The sequence below is a fragment of the Triticum aestivum genome, chromosome 3D (assembly GCF_018294505.1).
Source record: "Triticum aestivum cultivar Chinese Spring chromosome 3D, IWGSC CS RefSeq v2.1, whole genome shotgun sequence".
Taxonomy (NCBI): Eukaryota; Viridiplantae; Streptophyta; class Magnoliopsida; order Poales; family Poaceae; genus Triticum; species Triticum aestivum.
In genome coordinates this window covers 511,975,081-511,992,943 of record NC_057802.1, presented here as the reverse complement: position 1 = coordinate 511,992,943, position 17,863 = coordinate 511,975,081, and the positions used below count along the sequence as shown (strand labels likewise).

At 42.5% G+C, this 17,863-nt stretch overlaps 2 protein-coding genes and 2 pseudogenes across 3 annotated transcripts; all 4 read left to right on the top strand.

The window, feature by feature from the left end:
• Nucleotides 1-8,344: 8,344 nt before the first annotated feature.
• LOC123080079 (2-alkenal reductase (NADP(+)-dependent)-like) lies at nt 8,345-10,683 on the top strand (annotated as a pseudogene).
• Nucleotides 10,684-10,876: 193 nt separating this feature from the next.
• On the top strand, nt 10,877-12,127 carry LOC123080084 (probably inactive leucine-rich repeat receptor-like protein kinase At5g48380; annotated as a pseudogene).
• LOC123080082 (probably inactive leucine-rich repeat receptor-like protein kinase At5g48380) lies at nt 12,071-15,082 on the top strand. 2 transcript variants are annotated; one of them, XM_044502951.1, is made up of 3 exons: nt 12,071-12,650; nt 13,418-13,517; nt 13,673-15,082. In XM_044502951.1, exon 3 carries the CDS (start codon nt 13,741-13,743, stop codon nt 14,500-14,502), a length of 762 nt encoding a protein of 253 aa, XP_044358886.1. In that variant the 5' UTR covers nt 12,071-12,650; nt 13,418-13,517; nt 13,673-13,740; the 3' UTR covers nt 14,503-15,082. The 2 variants fall into 2 exon arrangements, with proteins under 2 accessions (XP_044358886.1, XP_044358885.1); XM_044502950.1 differs by having other exon boundaries at nt 12,741-13,517.
• A 1,101-nt stretch (nt 15,083-16,183) lies between these two features.
• Nucleotides 16,184-17,825, top strand: LOC123080080 (probably inactive leucine-rich repeat receptor-like protein kinase At5g48380). Its single transcript, XM_044502947.1, has 2 exons — nt 16,184-16,278; nt 16,466-17,825. The coding sequence occupies exon 2, from the start codon at nt 16,528-16,530 to the stop codon at nt 17,338-17,340; it is 813 nt and encodes a 270-aa protein (XP_044358882.1). The 5' UTR covers nt 16,184-16,278; nt 16,466-16,527; the 3' UTR covers nt 17,341-17,825.
• Nucleotides 17,826-17,863: the final 38 nt, after the last annotated feature.

The following is a 17,863-nucleotide window of genomic DNA, read 5'->3' as shown; positions in this document are numbered from 1 at the left end:
GCGATCGTGTAAAATGTATTCCCATTTATCTCGTATCCTTTGTAAGTCAATACAGTCGAAGATGGTCCCCTGGACAACGAGTACAACTCATCACAAACAGTGGTGTCACCTCTGAGACGTGTTTCCAACCAACTGCTGAAAGTCCTGATGTGTTCACATGTAATCCAGTCGTCACACTGCTCCGGGTGTTTGGAGCGCAGACTGTTCTTGTGTTCATCGACATACGGGGTCACCAAGGTAGAGTTCTATAGAACTGTGTAGTGTGCTTGAGACCAAGAATGCCCGTCCCTGCATATTATTGAGTCTGCTCCTAGCGTGCCTTTTCCAGTCAGTCTCCCCTCATACCGCGATTTAGGGAGACCTATCTTCTTAAGGCCAGGAATGAAGTCAACACAAAACCCAATGACATCCTCTGTTTGATGGCCCATGGAGATGCTTCCTTCTGGCCTAGCGCGATTACGGACATATTTCTTTAGGACTCCCATGAACCTCTCAAAGGGGAACATATTGTGTAGAAATACGGGCCCCAGAATGACAATCTCGTCGACTAGATGAACTAGGACGTGCGTCATGATATTGAAGAAGGATGGTGGGAACACCAGCTCGAAACTGACAAGACATTGCGCCACATCACTCCTTAGCCTTGGTATGATTTCTGCATCGATCACCTTCTGAGAGATTGCATTGAGGAATGCATACAGCTTCACAATGGCTAATCGGACATTTTCCGGTAGAAGCCCCCTCAATGCAACCGGAAGCAGTTGCGTCATAATCACGTGGCAGTCATGAGACTTTAGGTTCTGGAACTTTTTCTCTGGCATATTTATTATTCCCTTTATATTCGACGAGAAGCCAGTCGGGACCTTCATACTGAGCAGGCATTCAAAGAAGATTTCTTTCTCTTCTTTCGTAAGAGCGTAGCTGGCAGGACCTTCATACTGCTTCGGAGGAATGCCGTCTTTTTCGTGCAAACGTTGCAGGTCCTCCCGTGCCTCAGGTGTATCTCTTGTCTTCCCATACACGCCCAAGAAGCCTAGAAGGTTCACGCAAAGGTTCTTCATCACGTGCATCACGTCGATTGAAGAGCGGACCTCTAGGTCTTTCCAGTAGGGTAGGTCCCAAAATATAGATTTCTTCTTCCACATGGGTGTGTGTCCCTCAGCGTCATTCGGAACAGCTAGTCCGCCGGGACCCTTTCCAAAGATTACGTGTAAATCATTGACCATAGCAAGTATGTGATCACCGGTACGCATGGCGGGCTTCTTCGGTGATCTGCCTCGCCTTTGAAATGCTTGCCTTTCTTTCGACATTGATGGTTGGTCGGAAGAAATCGACGATGGCCCAGGTACACATTCTTCCTGCATTTGTCCAGATATATACTTTCAGTGTCATCTAAACAATGCGTGCATGCGTGGTATCCCTTGTTTGTCTGTCCTGAAAGGTTACTGAGAGTGGGCCAATCGTTGATGGTTACAAATAGCAACGCGTGCAGGTTAAATTCCTCCTGTTTGTGCTCATCCCACGTACGTACACCGTTTCCATTCCACAGCTGTAAAAGTTCTTCAACTAATGGCCTTAGGTACCCATCAATGTCGTTGCCGGGTTGCTTAGGGCCTTGGATGAGAACTGACATCATAATGAACTTCCGCTTCATGCACATCCAAGGAGGAAGGTTATACATACATAGAGTCACGGGCCAGGTGCTGTGATTGCTGCTCTGCTCCCCGAAAGGATTAATGCCATCCGCGCTTAAACCAAACCATACGTTCCTTGGGTCAGCTGCAAACTCAGCCTAGTACTTTCTCTCGATTTTTCTCCACTGCGACCCGTCAGCGGGTGCTCTCAACTTCCCGTCTTTCTTACGGTCCTCACTGTGCCATTGCATCAACTTGGCATGCTCTTCATTTCTAAACAGACGTTTCAACCGTGGTATTATAGGAGCATACCACATCACCTTCGCAGGAACCCTCTTCCTGGGGGGCTCGCCGTCAACATCACCAGGGTCATCTCGTCTGATCTTATACCGCAATGCACCGCATACCGGGCATGCGTTCAGATCCTTGTACGCACCGCGGTAGAGGATGCAGTCATTAGGGCATGCATGTATCTTCTGCACCTCCAATCCTAGAGGGCATACGACCTTCTTTGCTGCGTATGTACTGTCGGGCAATTCCTTATTCTTTGGAAGCTTCTTCTTCAATATTTTCAATAGCTTCTCAAATCCTTTGTCAGGCACAGCATTCTCTGCCTTCCACTGCAACAATTCCAGTACGGTACCGAGCTTTGTGTTGCCATCTTCGTAATTGGGGTACAACCCTTTTTTGTGATCCTCTAACATGCGATCGAACTTCAGCTTCTCCTTTTGACTTTCGCATTGCGTCCTTGCATCGACAATGACCCGGCGGAGATCATCATCATCGGGCACTGGTTCCTCTTGATCTTCAGCAGCTTCCCCCGTTGCAGCATCATTGGGCACATCGTCTGGTTCCTCTTGATCTTCAGCAGCTTCCCCCGTTGCAGCATCACCGTATTCAGGGGGCACATAGTTGTCATCGTCCTCTTCTTCTTCGCTGTCTTCCATCATAACCCCTATTTCTCCGTGCCTCGTCCAAACATTATAGTGTGGCATGAAACCCTTGTAAAGCAGGTGGGTGTGAAGGATTTTCCGGTCAGAGTAAGACTTTGTATTCCCACATTTAGGGCATGGACAACACATAAAACCATTCTGCTTGTTTGCCTCAGCCACTTCGAGAAAATCATGCACGCCCTTAATGTACTCGGAGGTGTGTCTGTCACCGTACATCCATTGCCGGTTCATCTGCGTGCATTATATATAATTAAGTGTGTCAAAAACCATTACAGAACATCATGAATAGATAATTAAGTGACCAAATTAATAGAAGTTCATCATCACATTAAAACCAAAGTACATACATAGTTCTCATCTAACAACATATAGCTCTCCAGAGCATCTAATTAATTAAACCATACATTGAAACTATGTAAAATATTTCAATGCGAAAACAAATGCGATCATAGTCGCAACCAAGGTAACAATTGATCCAACGGCATAATGATACCAAGCCTCGGTATGAATGGCATATTTTCTAATCTTTCTAATCTTCAAGCGCATTGCATCCATCTTGATCTTGTGATCATCGACGACATCCGCAACATGCAACTCCAATATCATCTTCTCCTCCTCAATTTTTTTTATTTTTCCCTTCAAGAAATTGTTTTCTTCTTCAACTAAATTTAACCTCTCGACAATAGGGTCGGTTGGAATTTCCGGTTCACATACCTCCTAGATAAATAAAATCTATGTCACGTTGGTCGGCATAATTTTCATAAACAATAAATGAACCAATAGTTATAAAGATAATATATACCACATACGAATCATAGACAGGACGAGGGCCGACGGGGGCGGATACCAAAACCATCGCACTATATAATAACAAGCAATACAATAGTAAGAAAATTAGACAAGTATCTATCTAAAGTAAGATTTTTTTTCTTTCAGAAAGAAGATAAGAACAAGAGGCTCACCACGGTGGTGCCGGCGACGAGATTGACGCGGGCGATCGACGGCGGTGAAGACGGGAATGGGACGTGACGGGTCGCTAAACCTAGACAAATCTCGAGGAAAATGGAGCTTTGAGGTCGAGCTTCGAGAGGAAAAAGCTTAACTACTGTGGCTCGGGCATTTCATCGAACACCTCATGTGCATAGGAGGTGAGCTAGAGCACCACAAAGCCCTCCCCTCGCCGGCCAGAGAAAAACAGAGCACTGGAGTGCTCTGCTCGCGGGTGAGGGGTATATATAGGCACCTCATTGGTCCCGGTTCGTGGCATGAACCGGGACTAAAGGGCAGCCTGTGGTCCCGGTTCAAGCCACCAATCGGGACCAATGGTGGTGGGCCAGGAGCGAGGCCCATTGGTCCCGGTTCGTCCCACCAACCGGGACCAAAGGGGCCAGACGAACCGGGACCAATGCCCCCACGAGGCCCGGCAGGCCCCTGGCCTCATGAACCGGGACCAGTGCCCCCATTGGTCCCGGTTCTGGACTGAACCGGGACTAATGGGCTGACCCGGCCTGAACCAAAGCCCTCTTTTCTACTAGTGAGGGGCATGAAAATAGAAATCCCTTTCTTTTTTGGGGATGGGGATTATATCATGGATCTAAAACATTACATGGCTGAACTGTCAGTGACCGTATACAGGAGCATCTCAGTGCTTTGATGATGCTTAACCTCGACGAGGCCAACCCAACCGGACCCTCCAAACCCAGCCCATACCAAATCGACCTCCACCCTTGTCCTCGACCTGCCCTCTTCCTCTTTGCTCTATTTGTGGCACACATGCAAACATTGTTTTTGGTCTGGGCATATGCCTGGGCTGACATTTCAAAGGCCCTAGTGCAAACTAGGTATAGGCATGAGCGGCCATAATAGAGTGAAAACTACTTTCATGTGTATATACAATACATATCATGAAAGTCGCTATAAAGACATAAACATCACATGTAACTAGAGGATACCCCGCGCATTGCTGCGGGAATGAATTGCAATATATCTTGAATGATTTGATTGTATGAAACACGATTAGTTGAATTAGTAATATATGAACCAAAACTAAAAATGCATATTGTATTTAATTATTGCGTAGTTGAAAATATTTAATGAATATAAATGGCTAATATAATGAAAACTTTTCCATGCATGTTGAGTGGACCTTTAATGAGGTGACATGTGTGATGAGATGGAATGTGTGCATGAGAACAACTAATAATGGAAAAAAGACTCTCATGCATGTTGTCATGGGCCTTTGATGAGGTGGCATGTGTGCATGGTAAAATAATAGAGGTGGTGGGGATGAACTATTTAGGTATATATATAGGGTTTCTATTAGCAAATAAGGTACTAATATGCATGCGTGATTATAGAAAACAAATGATGAATATATGATATGTGTACTACAATGTAAAACAATTATTAATGAGATATAATGTCATGTCGTGTGGTGAGGTGCGGCGGGGCCTGTGTTTTGATTTTCGGCCGAAAAATGGATTTCAGCCGAATTTCGCCCATCTCGGCCTGGGGCGGAAAGTATCTTAGGGCAAAATCGATCAAATTTGTCAAATGTTGGTTAAATTTCAGCCAAATTGTAGTCAAATTTCAACCGAAATTTTGAAAATGACCAAAATGCGGCCATCACGGCCTAGGGCAAAAAAAAATCTCAAACCGAAAATCAAAACACAGGGCGGGGCACAGGAGGGGACTCATGCCCCCCCGGCCCTCTGCTGTCACTACTTAACTAATCGTTCATGGTTAACGAAAGCAAGTATCCATGAATGTTTCGGAGACAATGCAATACTGAATATAGGGCCGAACAATCTCTATCTTGGTGTTACGTCTACCAATGATGGAAAAAACGACAAGCTTAGATAGGAAACGGTTTTGTTCGTCCACCTGCCAGGCGCCGAGGGACGTCTGGTTCAACTAGAGCAACGGTGGCTTGGGATTGTTGCTGAGGGCGACCACAAGCACAACAAGGTATGCATCATTTGTTAGCATTTGCTTGTTGCATCTAGCATCATTGAACCTCTCAAACAACAGTTTTTTGTGAACCTCTCAAACACATATCCAAACCTTGCCAACCTCCAAGACCAAATAATCGGCGACTTGTGATCGATTTTCAAAAAGATGAGACGGAGGAGTGGTGACCATGGCATAGGCAACAACACGCCTAGTTTATCTCTATGTTTGTTGCATTTGTATGATAAACTTTGTTGTATCGTGTGCTAAATTTTGTTGTTAAGCTCGATGAATAATTTATGTTGTGAATTTGATGAACTATGTAATAGCTTGATGAACTATGCAACCATTTGTATTTTGTTTTGAATTCATTTGAGATGTACTTTCTTTGTAAAGAAATGTAAGATTGTTTAGATTATTACTTTTTTGAACATTTTTAGATTATTACTTTAGTAGTTGTATTTCCTTACAAAGAGGGTATTTAGTATTTTATATATGTGAAATATGTATGAATATAGATGAAATATATATATGGTGCTGCTGTGCGGCTGTCCTATTATAGAGCAGCTGTTGAAGACGACGTTTATAATCGTGTAAAAAATGTGTTTTCGTATTTATTTATTTTCAGTTTTGTTAAAGCATATTTAGTTGTGTCATAAGTATTGCATCCTATGTCATTGATTTTACGCGGAGATTCGTGTGTATTTTTTTTACCTTTTCATTTTTCATTTTATGATTGATTGAGTTACTTAGATCTATATCTATATCTATATCTATACCTACTAATAAAGCAAGGTGCGCTTCACCAATTTTTTCATCCGTTCACCGTCGAAAAGAATTTTTTTCTATCCAAGGTGGTACTAAATTCTTATGCGTTCGTCTGCTACAAAAAGAATTTTCGTACATGGGCTGCACGATGTGGCCTAGAGAAGCTAGCTCACTTATTTTTCTGCCCATCCAACTGGGAAATTCTATTTTCCGCTCTGGGCGACAAATAGTAGGAGTTTTGCACCCGACAGCCAATAATGGTTGACGCATTTGTTTTGTGTTTTACTTCTATTTTTATTATTTTTTCCCTATATCTTTTTATACTTCCAATTTTATTTTTATTTTGAAATTTAATTTTTAAATTCAAATTCTCAAAAAAGTTCAGAATTAAAAAATAAGAAATTTTGGAAAATGTTCAGAATTCCAAATTGTTGGCTATTCGGAAAATATTCGGAACTTGCAAAAAGTTTCCCATTTTGTCAAAATAATTATTGTTTTTCAACATTGTACGTGATTTCTAAAAAAATGGCATTACAAAAAATGCTCCTAATTCGAAAAATATTCTTGTTTTAGTGAAATTTTCAATATTAAAAATAATGTTCACATATAAAAGATACACATTTTCTAAAAATCTTACGAAATTTCAACAAGTGTTCCCATTTTTAAAAAATGTTCGTAAATTCAAATAATGTTCATCCTTTTATAAAAAAATTGCTGTTTTCAGAAAATGTTTGCGAATTTTAAAAGATGTTCGCTTTCATATTTTGTTCGTGTTTTTCAAAAGTGTACATAATTTTCAAAAAATTGTTTAGTATTTAAAAAATTGTTCATGGTTTATAGAATATTCAGAAACATCATACTTTAAAGTTCCCTCGGTTGAAAGCATTGAAAGGAAGAGTAGATTAAATAACTCATTGGGCCTTATTTGGCATACGTTGACGTAAGAAAACTCCTAAATGCCTTCAATCAATGAACAGAAAAATAGCGGATTGATTCCTTCACACACGGTGAAATCCAGAAACTAAATGTTCCTTTTTCATGTGCACACATGGTTTTGCTTGCACATATAATTTTCACCGACTTTAAATGCATACTATTTTATCTCCCGTTGCAATGCACGGGCGTATGTGCTAGTGTGCTATAACCAGAGGAAAAAACTATTTTTTAAGGACAACGCTAACGCCCACACGTGTGGTGTGAGCCAAACCCGCCCATATACCTATAACACACAGACTGCGCCACGTGACCGCATGCATGCATGTGAGAATCTTTTTGAATTTTCAGTTTTTAAAATGTTTTATCTCTTAAATGAAAATCTGATTGAAGATCCGTTTTCAGCATTAAATCCCTCACGACGAGATCTTCGAAACTAGATCTCATATCAATATATTCCGACAATTTTTTTTTTGGGTTAAAAGTTGCCATGTCTATTGCACATGAATTGCCATGATATTTACACTGAAGTTGCCATGATATATTTCAGCTATTTTCTTCTACATTTAAAAGTAAATTTTAACATTTATATAACAGGGAATTAAGAAACTAGACTTTTCATGAACCATAAACTAAAATTGTCATGATACATGCACTTAAAATTGCCATGGTTCATAAAAAAAATAATTTTATGGTTAAAGTATTGAAGTTGCCATAATCGAAATACTAAAATTGCCATGCTCTACAAATTAAAATTGCCACATGGCAACTTTAGTTTAAGCATTATGGCAACTACAGTGTATACATCATGGCAACTTTTGGGCAAATTTTTTTTTCGTCAAAACATATCAACATGGGGTCTAGTTTTGAAGATCTCATCGAGACGGATTTAATGATGAAAACAGATTTTTTAATTTGATTTTTTAATTAGGAGATAAAACATTTTTAAGCCAAAAACCAAAAAAATTGCTGCTGATGTCATATGTTCACATGTGGCAAAATTAGTGATAAAGAAGGCGTGTGGGCGATGTACAAGATGCCACACGTATGGCGTTAGTTTTTTTCCATTTTTAAAGAATATCCTGATTTTCGTGTCAAAAAATAGGGCTGAAACCCCGTCGGCGGAGACCGCGAGGAACAGGAAGGTGGTGCTGCGGGAATACATCACCCGCGCGCCGAGGGAGGACGACATGGCGCTCGTCGACGGCGGCGCCGTGCCGCTGCGCGTCCCCGAGGGCGCCGCCGGCCCGGCCGTGCTGGTGAAGAACCTCTACCTCTCCTGCGACCCCTACATGCGGGCCGGAGGCGGGACCCCCATTCAAGCCCGGATCTGTCAGTCTTTTTCCCCCTCCCTTTGCAGTTCTTCTTCCCTTCTGACTGCTCTCTCTTGTTGCTGGCTACTTGCTGTTTACTGACCAGGCAAATTGTAATCTGTTAAGGTTATAGAAGGGTCGGGCGTGGATTCCGCTCATCCGGGGTTCGTTGCCGGTGACATTATTTCTGGAATGACTGGCTGGGAGGAATACAACTTGGTTGACAAGCCTGAACAGCTGAATAAGATTCAGCAAAGCGACATACCACTCTCCTAACATTTGGGGCTGCTTGGTTAGTTTCTTGCTGCTATTTTAGTCATTCAGTTGAATCCTGAAGCATCAATGGTATATATCATGAGTGAAGATATGTAATCATGCGAAGGTCAACACCTTCTGTACTTCATTCCTTTTAGAAAGCCTTCCCCTGGCTTGCACGAATTTGTAATGTGTAATCGAGAAGAAAATGGTGGTTACAGAGTAGGCACAAAATGAATAAAGGTATGTGGTTGAGGGAATTTTTAAGTGGACGACTCCCTCTTTGTTGATGAATTGGCAACGGTGTGGTGCAGTGGGTCCGTTCACGGGGCTGTTTTAATGGAATTGCAATGTTGTAACAGGACTATTAGTTTTAATAAATGGCTGTACGCATCGCTTGATGCAGAGTCCGGGGGTAATCCTCCTTTTCGAAAAAAACATAGTGTATGCTGATCCATGTAGCTACTGTTTCAGATATTGTTGTTTGTTAACTACTCTTTGTTCCAACATATTTACTAATACTCCGGCCTTCCCTGCAGGCATGCCTGGTTTTACAGCTTATGTTGGATTCTATGAGATCTGCTCACCGAAGAAAGGAGAGTTTGTCTTTGTTTCTGCTGCATCAGGAGCAGTTGGTCAGATTGTTGGTCAACTTGCAAAGCTCCATGGCTGCTATGTTGTCGGAAGTGCCGGAACAAATCAGAAAGTACTCATCAAGCTTGTAGTATATAAATTGTTATCTGTTTAGCTGTATCATTCAGGGTCTACAACAATGTTTCAGGTTGAACTCCTAAAAGATAAGTTTGGATTCGATGAAGCTTTTAATTACAAAGAGGAGCCTGACTTGACTGCAGCCCTAAAAAGGTCAGACCTTCTCCTTCTATGAGATACAACAAAACGCCTAAGAACGAGATAGCGGTAACTTGCATAAACCATAGAACGATCAAGCTAGGTTATAATGAACATCTGAAAGCCATGTTAACAGAATGAACTATTGATGAACCTAGCTGAATTATGAGACACACTTTACCATATTAGGATTATTGTGTGTTTGGTTTAGGAACCAGATGGTGAATAAACCATCTGGTCCTAAGTCCAAGCCTAACACATGTCATCTCTTATTAACATGGAGAGGAGTACAAAGTAAGAGATACGACAATCCTACCAAAAGTCATGGGTGATCTAATGACGGTCGGATGAATTCTTGGATGAGATGGGCCCGCAAATCAAACATATTGTTCATTTGGCAGATATTTTTTGTCATCATCTGCTTACCATTTTTGTGTAATCAGTAACTCTATTGAACTCAGCAAACAGGGAGAATAGCACCAAAATGATGTTATCTTTGTTTTGCAATCTTTCCATACATAGGTACTTTCCTGAAGGTATTGACATCTACTTCGAGAATGTAGGCGGACCAATGCTAGATGCTGTACTCCTTAACATGCGGATGCATGGTCGCATAGCAGTATGTGGGATGGTCTCCCAGCACGGCATGACTGATCCTTCAGGGATCCACAACCTCTTCTGTCTGGTGCCGAAACGGATCAGTATGAAGGGCTTCATCCAGAGTGATTACATCAAGTTATTCCCACAGTTCGTCGATTACATGACCAAGCATTACAAGGATGGCAAGATTGAATATGTAGAAGACATGAGCATCAGGCTAGAGAATGCGCCAGCTGCCTTTGTTGGTCTATTCAGTGGTAAAAATGTTGGCAAACAAGTCGTGTGCGTGTCACAAGAGTGAAGTATATCTACATTCTGATGAATATTATGAATATCTCACGATTCAGATAAATGATAAAAATTTGTGAACCCTCTTGTGTTTCCTGATCTTGTTCATGCTTTGTGGAATATGAAGTATATCTTTGGACCTATTATTTTATTACCAACTTGTGGTTTTATCCTAAAGTAATCCAAGTATCTACTAGTTAGCAGTTAGGACTAGAAGCACTGTCTTTACTTTTGACAAAGTATTACTCCCTCCGTTCCAAAATAGATGACCCAACTTTATACTAACTTTGTATCAAAGTTAGTATAAAGTTGGGTCATCTATTTTGAACGGAGGGAGTAGTTGCCTGTCTCATAGCCTCATAGGCATAGTTTCACATCGTTGCAAATACATGATGTGATGATATCAGGCAGAAAGTCCTACACCAATTTCCTCTTAGTGGGGTGATTCTTTGTGCACTGCTTACTTGCTCAGAAGTCTTTCTTCCATGTGCTTCGTGCTTGGTAGTCTCCCACTCAGTTGGACTTTGATGAATTAGCAGAAGAGAAGTATATGCTAGTATCTTTTTGAGGAGGGTTTGTCCCTTTTAAAGAGCTGTACCCGTTCAACCATGGCACGTCATGGCTTGATCAACTGGTGAGTTTTCTGAGCACTCATATTCTTGATGAAGTATTCCACGAAATCGTGTACACATGACTTATTATTTGCCTTTTCTGGAGGCTGGTTTGTGTGACTTCATGCCTGAACAAACCATTTCTTTGTTTTCATGTATTCTTACACAAGTTTTAATAAGGTGACGCTAGAATTGACAAGCTGCAACTTTTGCCCCACCAGCAGTTTGTTTCACTCTTTATGATGCCTGATGATACCAAGTCCCTCCTTTTGTTTCTGCTCTTGAGCTGCTCATCATTGTGTTTTGGTTCTGAACCTGATATCCGGTGCCTGATGTCTATACAACGATCAGTTATTGATCTCAGAGGCATACTCAAATCCTCATGGAATTTTGCCAATAGCACCAACGGTTTTGTATGCCAATTTACTGGCGTGGAATGTTGGCACCCCGACGAGAACAAGGTTTACGCTTTGCGTCTCGGCAACCTAGGGCTTGAGGGCCCATTTCCTGAAGGTCTTCAACATTGTACAAGCTTGAGCATGCTGGACCTGTCAAGCAACAATTTTTCAGGACTGATCCCTGCCGAGATCTCATGGCAGCTGTCGTATCTGTCATCTCTAGATCTTTCGTTCAATAAATTTTCAGGTGAAATCCCAGATAGTATCGCAAATCTGAGGAATCTGAATGCCCTCAACCTTCAGCACAACCAACTAAGTGGCCCAATTCCTTCCTCGGTATGGAAGTTTGATGCTTCATACTTTGCTGGAAACCAGGAGCTTTGTGGTACACCATTGGACAAGTGTCCCAGGAGGAGGAGATGGAGAGTGAGATGAATAAGGCTGCACGGGATCAATGATCAGTCCAGCATCGGAGCAGTTGTCGGATTCGTTGCGGGGTTCGTGGTGGCCCTCTACTTCCCGCACTGCTTCATCTTCTCTGAGAGGCTCCGTGCCTATGTTGTCAGCATAGTATGACCCGATTGTTCTGGAACTTTGTTTGTCATCCGGATACCAAACAGGCACTTCCAACAGCAACTTCAGTTCCCTCCCCTGCAGTAACAGTTCACCAACATGTATACCTGGTACCCTAGCAAGTCCCATGTTTTTCCTTCGCTTGTAGTGCAAATGGTGCAAGGCATTCTCTCGAAGGAAAGAAAAGTGCACAGAATCACGGTTATAAATTTGTAATGATTTATATACTCTTCTTGTTCTTGAGGTTTGAAAGGAGACACAGAATTATATTTGTGTGTTCACTCTCCTGAATCATTTTTCTCGAGGGAAATGAACTCCCATCACAGCAACATAACATATCAAATTTGATCAGCTGTATTAAGAAAATATACAGGAGCAAACTTGATATTTTATAGGTGTGGCAGAATCAGAATAATGATGCCCTTCATGTTTTCTGCCCAGTAAGAGAGCAGACATCCCAGTCTGCACCGTTGTCCTCCCTCAACCTTGAGGGCGTCTTCAAAGTGCCCAGATTTTCTCCACAAGGGTACGTCCGCACTCTATGTTCAGGTTTTTTGTCCAGTGATTTAGGTAGAGTTATAGGAATGATATATATTCATGTTTTCTGAAAATCCAGAATATTTTTGGAGTAAAAGTAACTGTAAATGCACCCAGCGAGACCGTGAGATCAGAGTTCTTGCAAGAGGGCTCAAAATTCTATTCTGTTAGGCGATGATGCAAACTCCATCCACACATTCCTTGGTGACAATTCTACCAAAACTGGACACTCGACAATGCTGGGTTGGTCTCAATGCCGTGTGCCTTATTTCCATACTCATGACCATGATTCGGATTGAGATTGGTCGAGTGCTTTACAAACTTTTGTAGAAGATACACTTGGGTTATCTTAGAGGTTACCACCGTTGGTCCACCCAGAGTAGCATCACATAATTCCCAGTATTTTTTCCCAATGTGGAAAAGTAATTTATAAGTAGCAAGCCATGGTTTTATGCTTTTATCCTAAATTAATCCAAATGCCTACTTAGTTAGGGCGGGGAGAAGCACTGCCTTTAGTCTTGAAAAAGTTTACTTGCCTGTCACATACGTTTTCATAAATGGATGATTTGGTGGCATCAGCTCCACAAGTTACACTGGTATTTTTCTCTCAACGGTGAGTGGTGACTGATGAAGTCTTCGGAGACCGCTCAGAATGGGGACTACTAGGACTATTAGCAGTAGACACACGGTAGTTCTTTCTTCCCTTTATACTTGTGGCAAATCCTTCCAAGTCAATAAGACTTCATGGTTTGGCAGAAGAAAAGTCTATGCTCCGGTGGAGGGATTCTCTGTTTTAAAAGGGCTGCACCCGTTCATGTACAGAAGATGGTGGCTTCTAATTTGGCTTGATGAACTGGTGAGTTTTCTGAAGCACCTCATACTGTGTAGGAAGTATGACATGAAATTAATTTGTTATTTGCACTTTTGGAGTCTACTTTGTGGTGTCTCCATGTCTGAGAAAATCATTTCCTATTTTTCCAAGTAGCGTGTTCTTACACAAGTTTTGATCAGGTGGCGTTGGAATTGACAAGCTGCAGCTTTTGGCACAGAGCAGCTGTTTGTTTATCTCACCATTTACGATGGCTGATGATACCAAGTTCCTCCGTTTGTTTCTCCTCTTGAGCAGCTCATTGTTGTGTTTTGGTTCTGAACATGATATCCAGTGCCTCAAGTCCGTACAACAATCAGTGATTGATCCCAACGGTGTACTCAAACCCTCTTGGAACTTTGAAAATGCCACCAGCGGTTTCATATGCCGCTTTACTGGTGTGGAATGCTGGCAGCCCGACGAGAACAGGGTTCTCTCTCTGCGCCTCGGCAACCTTGGACTTGAAGGCTCATTTCCTAAAGGTCTTCAAAATTGTTCAAGCATGACGGGCCTGGACCTGTCGAATAACAATTTTTCAGGACAGATCCCTTCTGACATTTTACAGCAGGTGCAGCAGCTGACATTTCTGGATCTTTCGTACAATAGCTTTTCGGGATCAATCCCAGAGAGCATGTCAAATATGACATATCTGAATCTCCTCAACCTTGAGCATAACCAACTCAGCGGTCAAATTCCACCGCAATTCGATTTGCTTACTCGGTTAACTACGTTCAATGTTGCGGAGAACTTGTTATCAGGGCCTGTTCCTACTTCACTACAGAAGTTTTCGGCTTCGAACTTTGCTGGTAACCAAGGACTTTGTGATGCACCTTTAGATGAGTGCTCCGCTTCGCTGGCCTTCACCATTAGACCAGTACAAATCCGTCTGCAGAGGCTCAGCGACCAGTCGAACATCAGAGCAGCCGTTGGATTCATCGTGTGGTTCGTGGTGGCCTTCTACTTCCCGCAGTGATTTGTCTGCTCCGAGAGGCCTACGTGATTCAGATATGATTCACTTGTTCTGAATCTGCGTCTGGCAGAGCTTGTGGAGGCCAAATGAGCACTTCCAACAGTAATTTTAGTTTGTTCCCTGCAGTAACGATTATCTTAATTCACCTGATGTATACCTGGCAACTTGCCAGTGCCGGTGCTTTGGTTTGCTTGTAAATGGTAAAGCATATTTCATTTCTTCCAGAAAGAGAAAGCAGCTCACTCAAAAAGGACTACTTCCAATAGCACCTTCAGTTATCACCCTGTCGAGTCCTGTATTTTTTCTTTGCTTGTAATGCAAATGGTCCAAGACATTCTCCTAAAGAAAAGAATGATGCAAGGAGTCACCAGTTATGAACTTGTAATGGTTTATGCACTCTTTTCGAGGTTTCAAAAGAAAGATAAAGAAAGATATTATTGTTCACTCATCCGAATCATTTTCCTGGGGGAGATAAAGTCCCATCGCAGCAGCATAACGTATCAAATTGATCAGCTATATTAAGAAATATACATGAGCAAACCTGGTATTTCATAGGCGTGGAGAATCAGAATAATTTCCCTTGTGTTTTCTGCCAAGCAAGAGAGCAGATGTCTCGGTTCTGCAGCTTTGTCCTCCCTCAACTGTGCTATGTTCACACTCCATTCAATTTTTTGTCCAGTGTATAGTTTTAAAAAAATGCATGATAAATGTTCTGCTATGGCGCGCAGACTTCAAAACTTGATACAGAAATATGATCATATGTGCCATGCAAGTTTTTTATGGATATGAGTCATGTAATAACAAAAGAAATTGGTGCAACTTGAATAATAAATAGTATACTTTCTAAACTGTACCAGTTTGCGCTGTATGCACAGGCGATACATGGCCATATTTCTGCATCACAATGTAGGTAGTGTTATAGGGATGATACCCCTTCATGTTTTCTGAAAATCCAATAATATTTTCGAATAAAAGAAACTGCAAATGCATCTGGCAAGACGGTGAGGTCAGAGTTCTTGCAGGCGGGTTCAAAATTCTATTCTAGCAGGCGATGATGTAAACTCCCTCCACACATTACTCGGTGACAATTCTACCGAGACCGGAGACTCTCGACGATGCTGGGCCGGTCTTTCTGCCGTGTGCCTTCTTGCCATAATCGTGACATGAGGGGTGCTGACAGCCTATCAGAGCCGTTGGGTCAGGCTAGAGCGGTCATGATTCGGACTGAGACTGGTCGTGCTTTCAAACTTTTGTACAGTAGAAGATATGCTCGGGTCATCTTAGAGGTTGCAATCCTTGGTCCACCATGGAGTAGCATCATATAAGTCCCAGTATTTTTGCCCAATGTGGAAAAGTAATTTATAAGTACCAAGGTATGTATGGTTTTATCCTAAATTAATCCAAATGCCTACTAGTTAGGGCTGGGAGAAGCACTGCCTTTACTCCTGACAAAGTTTTACCTGCCTGTCACATAGGTCCACATAAATGGTAGGTTTGAAGGCATCAGTTCCACAAGTTATACACCTAATTTTCCTCGACAGTGAGTGACTGGTGACCGGTGAGTCTTCGGAGACTATTCACTGAGGATGGGGACTATTGGCAGTAGGCACACGGTTTGTCTTTCTTCCCTGTATACTTGTGGCAAATCCTTCCAAGTCAATAAAACTTCAGGGTTTGGCAGAAGAAAAGTCCATACTCACGTGGAGGCATTCTCTGTTTTAAAAGGCTGCACCCGTTCATCAGCTGCAGATGTGGCTTCTGATTTGCCTGGATCAGCTGGTGAGTTTTCTGAAGCATCTTATATTGCCTAGGAAGTGTCACATGAAATTAACAAAACAAGTGTTTCCGACTTCTTTATTTGCGCTCCTGGTCTTGGAGTCTACTTTGTGGTGTCATCATATCCGAGCAAATTATTTCTTATTTTTCAAGTAGCGTGTTCAAGTGTTCTTACACAAGCTTTGATCAGGTGACGTCGGAATTTACGAGCTGCAGGTTTTGGCCGAGCAGAGCTACTGTTTGTTTCACTCCATGCTTGCGATGGCTGATGATACCAACTTCCTCCTTTTGGTTTTACTCTTAAGCTGCTCATCGTTGTGTTTTGGTTCTCAAGCTGATATCGAGTGCCTGAAGTCTGTACAACAATCAGTGATTGATCCCAACGGTGTACTCAAATCCTCTTGGAACTTTGAAAATGCCACCGCCGGTTTCATATGCCGCTTTACTGGTGTGGCTTGCTGGCACCCGGACGAGGACAGGGTTCTCTCTCTGCGCCTCGGGAACCTAGGACTTGAAGGCCCATTTCCTCGTGGTCTACAGAATTGTTCAAGCATGAGCGGCCTGGACCTGTCAAACAACAATTTTTCGGGACCAATCCCTAGCGAAATTGCACGGGAGGTGCCGTATCTGACATTTCTGGACCTTTCGTACAATAGCTTTTCGGGTTCAATCCCACAAAATATCTCACAAATGACATATCTGAATGTCCTCAACCTCCAGCATAACCAACTCAGCGGTCAAATTCCACCGCGATTCGTTTTCCTTACTCGGTTATTTGAATTCAATGTTGCGGACAACCTGTTATCAGGGTTTATTCCTCCTTTGCTACAGAAGTTTTCGTCTTCGAACTTTGCTGGTAACCAAGGGCTTTGCGGTGCACCGTTGGATGATTGTCCCCCCTCGAAGAGGAGATGGAGACCGGTACGAATCAGGCTGCACAGGCTCAATGACCAGTCGAGCATCGGAGTGGCCGTCGGATTCGTCGTGGGGTTCGTGGTGGCCTTCTACTTCCCGCACTTGTTCGTCTGCTCCGAGAGGCTCCGAGCCTACGTCGTCCGGATATGATTCACTTGTTATTCTGAAACTTTGTCTGGCATAGCTTCCGGAGGCCAAATGAGCACTTCCGGCAGTACATCTTTCTTAGCTTGTTCCCTGCAGTAACGATTTTCTTAATTCGCATGATAATGCATATGTCAACTATTCTAGAAAGAGGCAAGACATCAACTGGCCGTAATTATTTATGTACCATGTCGACATTTCTGAAGGAACACAGTGAAACTCTACATTTCTGTAGTGTTTTTCTGTCCATTTCCATGCTTTGCCCTTCTTGAACGCATGCACACCTATCGTCTTTTTACTAGGAAGATTTTCCCAAGAGAGTACTCCTGAAAGGCTTTGCCAACCAAGCTGGATACCTTCACGTGTTCCGGTGAAAATTCTTTGGAGACCGGAGGCTCTTGACGCAAGGTTGGTCTCTCTGCTGTGTGCAGCTCACTTATTTCAGTTTCGTTTTCTGTTATTGTGGAAAGCCTGATGCTTCCTGACTGGTTTGTGTCCCGTGCCCATGATCCATCTATGCCGACGGCTT

Coding starts and splice junctions, on each gene's coding strand:
- LOC123080082 (XM_044502951.1), top strand. CDS start 13,741: ATGGCTGATGATACCAAGTTCCTCCGTTTGTTTCTCCTCTTGAGCAGC.
- LOC123080080 (XM_044502947.1), top strand. CDS start 16,528: ATGCTTGCGATGGCTGATGATACCAACTTCCTCCTTTTGGTTTTACTC.